Below are 8,495 nucleotides of genomic sequence, written 5' to 3' on the forward strand. Positions count from 1 at the left end.
TGTTTTTGGTACTCTTTAATCTAAATTACATGTGACTATTCATAAAACTAATATTAATTTTTTGACTTCTGCATGTAATGTTCAGTAAAGGTTAATTTGAATTGAAGTACTGTAATGATGTTACACCCATAATGTAATGATAGTTACAGCATATAATGTTTCAATTTTTTATGAAATAGTTATGATTCACAAATCATTAATAGTAAATAGCATTTATACATAAAATTTGTTGAATGTATAAATTAGTTTTATTAAAAAGTTGTCAGTTTCTCTAATAGAAACTATATATTCATATGGTATATAAATATTTGATCTGTTGAAAATCCTTCCTGAATACACAATAATTGAAATGTATACAATTTTACTTCGATTATGTATTTCACAAGTATTTAAAAAAATTACGAGCCCTAAAAATTTTTATAAACATGATACTACTTTTGTTTAGAAGTAAACATGAACTATAATAAATGAAACGATATGTTTGACTTATAAATTGAAATTCATTAACAAAACTTAGTCAGGGTTACTGCAGTAAGAAATAATATAAATAATGAGAGATAATTGTTTTATAAATCATACATGGACCCGGTCGCGGCATGCTTACGATAAAAAATTCATTGTTATATTGAAAAAGTTGTATAAATTTACTACTTTTAATTTATACATATATATATATATTATATATATATATATATATATATATATATATATATTCGATATATATATAATATATCTATATAATATATAGATATATCGAATATATTATATATATATATAATATATCTTATATATATTATAATTTTGCCACCGTACACAGAACTAGGCCTAATTAGTTTTTTATCTTTAAAAATATCAGCAGGTTTCCAAGTAATATGTTTCGAATAGTTTTTTAATTCTCAAAATCGTTTCGAGATTTTTGGCTAAACCGTGGACGAGAAATTTTGCATTTTCTGCTTCTTCTGAAGAAATAACTCAGCCATAGTATCAAAAAACAAATCAACGCGAGTGCTTAAAAAAATTCATCGATTGGCTTCCGAATTTTTAAATCAGTTCAGCCGTTTTTGAAAGAAAAAAAGCGATGATAGGTAAAAAATCGGCTCACCTACACACACACCCACAAATACATACTCTTTCCAAATTTGGTCTCATTCAATTCAGAATGACTTGAAACGTAGAGAAAAGATAAAATTTGCAAACCGGATTTTCTGGTGAAAACATAATCTTCTCCTTCGGGAAATTGAAAAACGATTTTTTAAAACTTCTAGACTAGAATACCTCTTTAAGTCGATTACATCACGTATCGGATAGTTCAGAAATTGACTTAAGGCAAAATGCCACTTACGCCTAGTCATGCTAGTAATAGTTTTTTGACTACTACTGTTCAGTAATTTCAGTAAAAAAATCGAAAATAAAAATGTTTATATATGTTTACGTTTCAAAGGTTTCTGAATATTTTGACATGCCTTAGAAAAAATGGACAGATGTGTGTGTGTGCGGATACAAATTTTCGTCGACGATTTCGGGAACACTGATCAACCGATTTGAATAATTCAAAAAACATTCGATTTGTATTGATAAGGAGACGTGCTGATTAGTTTTTGGTATAGGTAGGTCTAGCCTTTTGAAGATACGGAGCAAAAAGTGCAGAAATTCCGATTAGATCCTAGATATCCGCTCATAGCGTTGTGCGTGAGCTTGTCGTTATAGCTCAGTTGGTTGGCGCGTCACCGCAATTAGTAGATAAAAAAGTCAAAACTGATCTGATTTTTAAATGTTTTTTTTTTTACTTTTTATGTTTGTATAGTTGATACTACATGAACTATTTAAAATTATTAACTCAGTGCATAAGTTTGGCGAACAAAAAATTGATGCATTTGAAATAAAATTTGTTCATTCTAACAATAAGTACGCTTAATTACATTTTGTTATATATATTTCATTCAAACATATATAAAACAACGTGGTCTAATTTTTATTCTTCGAATGTTTAATTACGGTACGGGAAGTTTCAGCAATTTGCCTTAAGGCACAATGCCATGCGCCCTAGTATTAAAATTAGTTAGTATATTAATTACAAATAAAACTAGTGGGGCGCATGGCATCGTGTCTTAAGGCAATTGCTGGAACTTCCCGTACCAAAAATTATTATTTTTTTAGACGATTAACATTTTTGAAGAAAAATTACTTCGATAAAATTACATTTTTGAGAAACTATATTTTTAACAAAAAATTTTTTTTTTGAAAACAAATTTTTTTTGAAAAGAAAAATGTTTTCTTCATTTTGACATATTTTGGAAATTATGAACTTTTTTTCAATCGAACTGCTTTAACTGCATAGAGACGAAATGTCACACCGCGTAAGCGCCGCGTCGCCGTCTAACGGATAAACATTGGTACGGAACCCATAGGAATGTAAACAAAATTTATACTTTTTGTTAAAATCTTTATAAACCATCTGATAATTTGATGTGCATATGTCCTAATGATCACTTTTGACCGCCAAATGGCTCATTTTTTTACTTTTTCCTCCATATCTCCGAAACCGCTAGACCTACCTCCATGAAAATTTATCGATTCTTCATCTTGTCAATACAAATAAAATGCTCCGTTCTCTTAAAACTTTGTTACCGTTTTTCGGCACTTTTTGCCCCGTATCTTCGGAACGGCTAGACCTGCCTTCGCCAAAAACTAATCAGCACGTCTCCTTATCAATACGAATCGAATGTTTTTTGAATTATTCAAATCGGTTGATCCGTGTTCCCGAAATCGTCGACGAAAATTTGTATCCGCACACAAATACATACACGCACACACACACACATACATCCATTTTTTCTAAGGTATGCCAAAATGTTCAGAAACCTCTGAAACGTAAAGATATATAAAAATTTTCATTTTCGATTTTTTTGCGATTACTATAACTTGCCCTACGGGAAGTTAATAAAATATATGTATCGAAAAACAGTGTCGCCGCGCATTGGAAACGCACGTGTACTACTCATCTGCTTGCTTTGTTCTTTCTCTGTGATATCTCATGAAGTGCTGTGGTTCATATTCATAAACTTTGATTTTAATTTTTTTAAATCGAAAATGAGTGTATGTTCTCTTTAGTTTTCTGTATAAAAGTGAAAAATGGCATATTCAATGTATTGTAACGTGCCCTATTGACTCGAACCTTTAATTATTATAGCAAAAGGAATAGCGGCTATATTGTTTTGTAAGTGGCAGATATAGGTTATATCCATCAATGTCTATCAATCCAACAATATTATTGCGTATTATTGTTTATGAAATGATTGTCAACAATAATTGAATTTGGAACAGTTCTGTTTATTTAAAATTACAAACTCTTACTGGATTATTCTTGATTTTTTTTTTTTTAATTGCCGAAGTAAAACGTCGATATAAAGGCGTTCTGATCGATTTCCAATAAATACATTTTTATCCTTGTTTACTTATTCAGTTAACTCACTTGAAATATTAAAAGACAGACATAAATGATTTGCTAAACCGTATTGTCTTAGTCTTCAATTTCATGACACTTTATAACTAATATACTGAATAATATTTAATTTCTATATAATTTGCAACCACTTTACTTATTGAAAAATTATAAGTGCGGAGAAAATGTATTACTATTGTTATTGAACACCTGAAATTTTTATAATATAGTAACATTTTTAAGATTTTAATTACAAGAGTGTTCTTTGTTATAATTCAGTAATTTTTTTCCCAGAGTGCCCGAAATAGGCGAAGATTTGCCTGAAAAGAATCCGCTCCTCAGAGTTGATGATGGACTGCCAGAATTCAGTGCCCTCACGATAGAAAAATGCATGGTTGCTGTTGGTAAACAAGCAATAAATTTTGAAAATGGTGTTCAAGACATAGAGAACGAACTCAAAAATTGTAACTCATCCGGGCCAGAAACAGTATTCAGAACTTTAGAAGTTTTTGATAAACTCGAAGAGCTTGCTGCTCCCTTAGAATTAACATGGGGCTTAGCCAAAACTTTATACCTAGGAAATCAGTCGCTCATGCCAACCAAAAGTTATTTAAGTATACATGAACGAGCTATGAGAGCCAGAACGTCACGATTTAATAGTAAGGAAATTTATAATACTATCAAAAATGCTAATTTGCAACCAAATGTCGATTTGTCTGAAGAACAGAAGAGAATTATGCAAAAGTATCTATTAGAAGGGAGGTTAAATGGTCTTGAATTAGATTCTGATAAAAAGGAACACTTGAAAGAAGTACGCAACAATATTGCTCAAGAACAGACTAAATTTAAAAACAAATTAGAAATTGCAAGTAAACAATTTACTCACACTATTACCAATCCCGAAATTATGAAAGAATTTCCACATCATATTAAGAAAGATATGAGCACTGACTCTTTGCATGCCGAGAAAGGACCTTGGAAAGTGATTTTAAAATCATATATGGTATCTAGTTTTCTTGAATATTGTTCTATAAGAGACTTACGATGGAATGTTTGGCAAGCCGATACTAGAAAAGCTTCAAGCAATAATGATAAAGCACTTGACAATAGCACCCACGTTGAATCTTTAAGACGTTTAAGAAGAGATCAAGCTACCATTCTGGGATATAATAGTTTTGTTGATATGTCTATGGAAACGAAAATGGCAGGTAGTATTCATAATGTTAGGAATGTGCTTAATACGATTCTTGAATCTGCTCGACCAGCTCAAGAGCATGAAATTCAAAGTTTGGAGGAATTTGCTGCTGAGAATGGTTTTAATGCGAATTTGGAATTGTATGATGTGCCATATTGGCAAAGAAAATACAGGAAGCATCACTTCAATTATGATGATATGGTTCTCCGTGAGTACTTCCCATTTCCAAAGGTTTTGAACGGGCTATTTCAGTTGTGTGAAAAGTTGTATGGTATTAAAATTATCGAAAGGTCAAATATGAATACTTGGCATAAAGATGTAAGGTATTTTGATATACATGATTCTGCAGCTGAATTGCCACTGGCTGGATTTTATTTAGATCCTTATACTAGAGAAGAAGAGAAGATATTCCAAAAGAGTTCAGGATGGATGTTGAGTATGCGCAATAAAAGTAAAATTGTGGATACAACACCATTAGCATCATTAATTTTAAGTCTAAATCCTCCTGAGGGCAATATACCTTCTCTTCTGTCTCTAAAAGAGGTATCAATTTTATTCAACAAATTTGGACACGCCTTACAGCATTTGCTTTCGCAGGCTACTTACTCCGATGTATCAGGTCTATCTAACATTGAATGGGATGCTGTAGGTATATGTGGTCACGTTATGTCTAACTGGCTCACTGATAAAGATGTACTGAAATCTATTAGTTATAATCACACGACAGAGCAACAATTAACTGATGATATGATACATAGTATAATACAAGTAAACCAGCATATGAAAGGCTTCGAATTATGTAGAGAAATATATCTGGCTAATCTTGATCTTGAACTGCACTCTAGCAAAGACTTCTGGTATGATGTAGTAAAACGGATTTGGCCTGATCACATAGTCTTCCCATTAGATAAGCGAGATGCTCACCCTTGCTCATTTTCACAAATATTTATTGAGCAATGGGCTGCTGCATATTACAGTCACATCTGGTCTAAGTTTGTAGCTGCTGATATCTTTAGTGCATTTTATGAAGACCCCTTAGAAGAAACAATTTCCACCGTAGGCAAACGCTTCAGAGAAACATTTTTAGAATTAGGCGGTAGTAATCACACATCAGAATTATTTAGGAGGTTCCGGGGACGGGATCCAACACCAAAAGCTTTAATTAAATATTTGGGTTTCGAAAAGTATAAGAATCAATCATCTAAAGATAATGAAGTATGAAGATTTTATGTATTAACACATTGACTGGAATAATGTAAATATATTATTTTAATTTGATACAAATTAAGATCTAGACAAACGATACAAGTTAAGATTCATATGTTAGACTGTATTTCAGTAAAATTGTACAATAGCTAGGTACTTTTTAATTGTCATATGGCGTATCGTAATACTTAATTGGTAGAATCACAGTTCACTAATTTTTACAAACAAAAAGTGTATTGAGGACTAAACAGAAGAATGTTAAACAAATAATTATAATGTGATGACAGAAGAAATAAATTAAAATATTATTTATTGTTACGTATTCCTGAGTTATCTAATTTATAATATTCAATAAAAATTATTAAAATTTTAACTACTCTTCTTTGTTGTGAAATTTGTTTTTAGCCTTTTCAATATCAGTTTTTAACTCTGTATTATAAGGATCTAGTTTTAAAGCAGACATCATCTCTTCAATTCCTTGTCCAAGATAGCCTACTTGGCACAGTGCTGCTCCTCTTCTGGCTATACAAGAAGCTCTTGCCTTAAGATTTGCATCACATGCTGGGACTAAGAGTTCTAATGCCTTCGTGCAGTCATCGATCTGAAATTTTAAATGAATACTGAATTGCTGCAGAAATATATGATTATATTAATTACATAGCGTAGAGTAAAATCTACATTCATTATACTGTAGAAAAGGTTTACACATATTAGTATAGTATATTGGAGACATTTAAATGTCGACGTTTGATCTGCACCTTTAAGTTATTGAACTAATTGATCACTTTATCTCAAAATTCTTACTATTTGATCAAGCATTTTAAAATATTGTTCGACTTCAGATATAAAGTCACAGAAAAAAATGAACAAAATTTTGTACAACTTTCTGCTAAGTTTGTGGGAATCTTATTGCTTGAATATTTGAGTTTAACTGTTAAAAAAACAAATTTTCAAAATTTTATAATTATTGATTGATGTTAATAATTAATAATGATTAATAATTAATGTATATTGTTTTAATTATTTCCACCTACACAGCGATTGAAGTGTTGCAAGTTGAACTGCGCCGATGCTCGGTTTGCATACAATGCAGGCATCTTAGAATTGATCTGAATGCCGGCTGTATAGGCATTCACGGCAGACCTGTAGTTCTGTTTATTAAAGAAATCGTCGCCCTTTTCTTTCAACCAAGTCGGATTCCTTTCTTCAGGACGTAGATCAGCAGATGTAAAACCTTGAAATTGTAAAACAAAAGGGGTTCAAAAAATTGGGTTCTAATACATTATTTATATGCATATATATATATATATTTATACACACACACACACACACACACATATATATATATATATATATATATATATATATATATATATATATATATATATACAGTGGCGTCGGAACCGTGTGGGCTGTGTGGGCTGTGTGGGCTGTGTGTGCTTGAGCCCACCCATGAATTTTGATGGGTGGACTAGAAGTTAATTAAATTTGGACTAGAAGTTTTTTCCGAAATGTTAATAATTGATTCATTTTCTGCTCATAATGAAATTATTTAATTAATTTATTTAACAAATTATATTATTTTTAGTTATACCCATTTCTCTCTGGGCTTCAACTTGCTTCTTGAGCCATTCCGATTCCATTTCTGCTGAGCATTCTCGACTAGGCGTTGGAAACTCTCTTCTAGTGAAGTCGACGCTTATTGTTCCACTTGCACGCGGTTCTGGTACCTTTAAGAGCGAAATGATGAAACTTTATAAAATTAAATTTTATTAAGTTATTAATTATTATTAACATATTATGATGCAATACTATATGTATGAGGTGTTTTTACCTTAGAAGTGTCCACCATTGGCGCCGGTGGCCAAAAACCCTCAAAGTTTGGTGGTATCTTCTTCTTCTTCTTCTTCTTCTTTTTAATGACTATAGGCATCTCTTCTTCTTCAGATATTTCTTCCACGGTTGGATTTTCAGAGTCCTTAAAAAACTCATCTTGTTGTTTCTTCCGCAGCAAGTCGATCTGTTGACGTAGTTGTCCATCCTCCCAAATCTGGCTTTGCGTGGCTGAGCTTTTGATTTCTTGCTTGCGTTTGGTTTTCTCTTTTTTCAATTCTTCTTCTTTGATCATTCTATTTTTAATAATCTCTTCCTTTAACTTCAATTTCTCACTTTTAGGAATGTCAGCTTCAAGCGCCGACCACTCCTCGGGTATCTCTTTCCGCAATTCGAAGGAAACATCTTTATCATCGAGCAAGCACTTACTTTCGGAATCGATGACATTTTGGTGGAGAAATATTTCGCACAAATACTTTTCGAAGTTAACCTTTATGTAATTATCACAAGTAAAAATATCTACCTTGGAAGGGTGCACTCCTCGCAGTGATAGATGAACAAATACGGACTCTTCATTTTGCGACCAAACATAATCTTTGACTATTATAGGCATAATGGCAAATAATAGTTTATCACATACATTACGTTTACAAAAACATGTATAACAATGATTTGATTCTCGATTGTTTATACCGTGGCCTGTTATCACCCAGGCAACAGCTGTTGATTTTGTTTGAAAAATATAATAGATATAGCCATGATATAGCATTGACATAACATTCTTTGTTTTATCATAATTTTTGAAATAAAAATTAAAAA

The 8,495-nt window shown here is 31.6% G+C and overlaps 2 protein-coding genes across 2 annotated transcripts in view; one reads left to right on the forward strand and one right to left on the reverse strand.

Moving 5' to 3' along the window:
• LOC113377992 (probable cytosolic oligopeptidase A) overlaps nt 1–6,116 on the forward strand; it is a 7,932-nt gene extending 1,816 nt beyond the window's left edge. The window contains exon 2 of the mRNA XM_026618479.1: nt 3,737–6,116. Coding sequence (XP_026474264.1) covers nt 3,737–5,858 — 2,122 coding nt within the window. The 3' untranslated portion in view covers nt 5,859–6,116. The remainder of the gene's footprint in view (nt 1–3,736) is intronic.
• Nucleotides 6,117–6,216: 100 nt separating this feature from the next.
• On the reverse strand, nt 6,217–8,289 carry LOC113375452 (dynein assembly factor 4, axonemal-like). Its single transcript, XM_026615391.1, has 4 exons — nt 7,678–8,289; nt 7,438–7,573; nt 6,878–7,077; nt 6,217–6,444 (listed from the first exon to the last, which is right to left on the reverse strand). Exons 1-4 carry the CDS (start codon nt 8,287–8,289, stop codon nt 6,217–6,219), a joined length of 1,176 nt encoding a protein of 391 aa, XP_026471176.1.
• Between the last annotated feature and the right edge of the window lie 206 nt (nt 8,290–8,495).

The sequence above is a fragment of the Ctenocephalides felis genome, unplaced genomic scaffold, assembly GCF_003426905.1.
Source record: "Ctenocephalides felis isolate EL2017-DRISC unplaced genomic scaffold, ASM342690v1 CF-g0.4_SCAFFOLD_01886, whole genome shotgun sequence".
Taxonomy (NCBI): domain Eukaryota; kingdom Metazoa; phylum Arthropoda; class Insecta; order Siphonaptera; family Pulicidae; genus Ctenocephalides; species Ctenocephalides felis.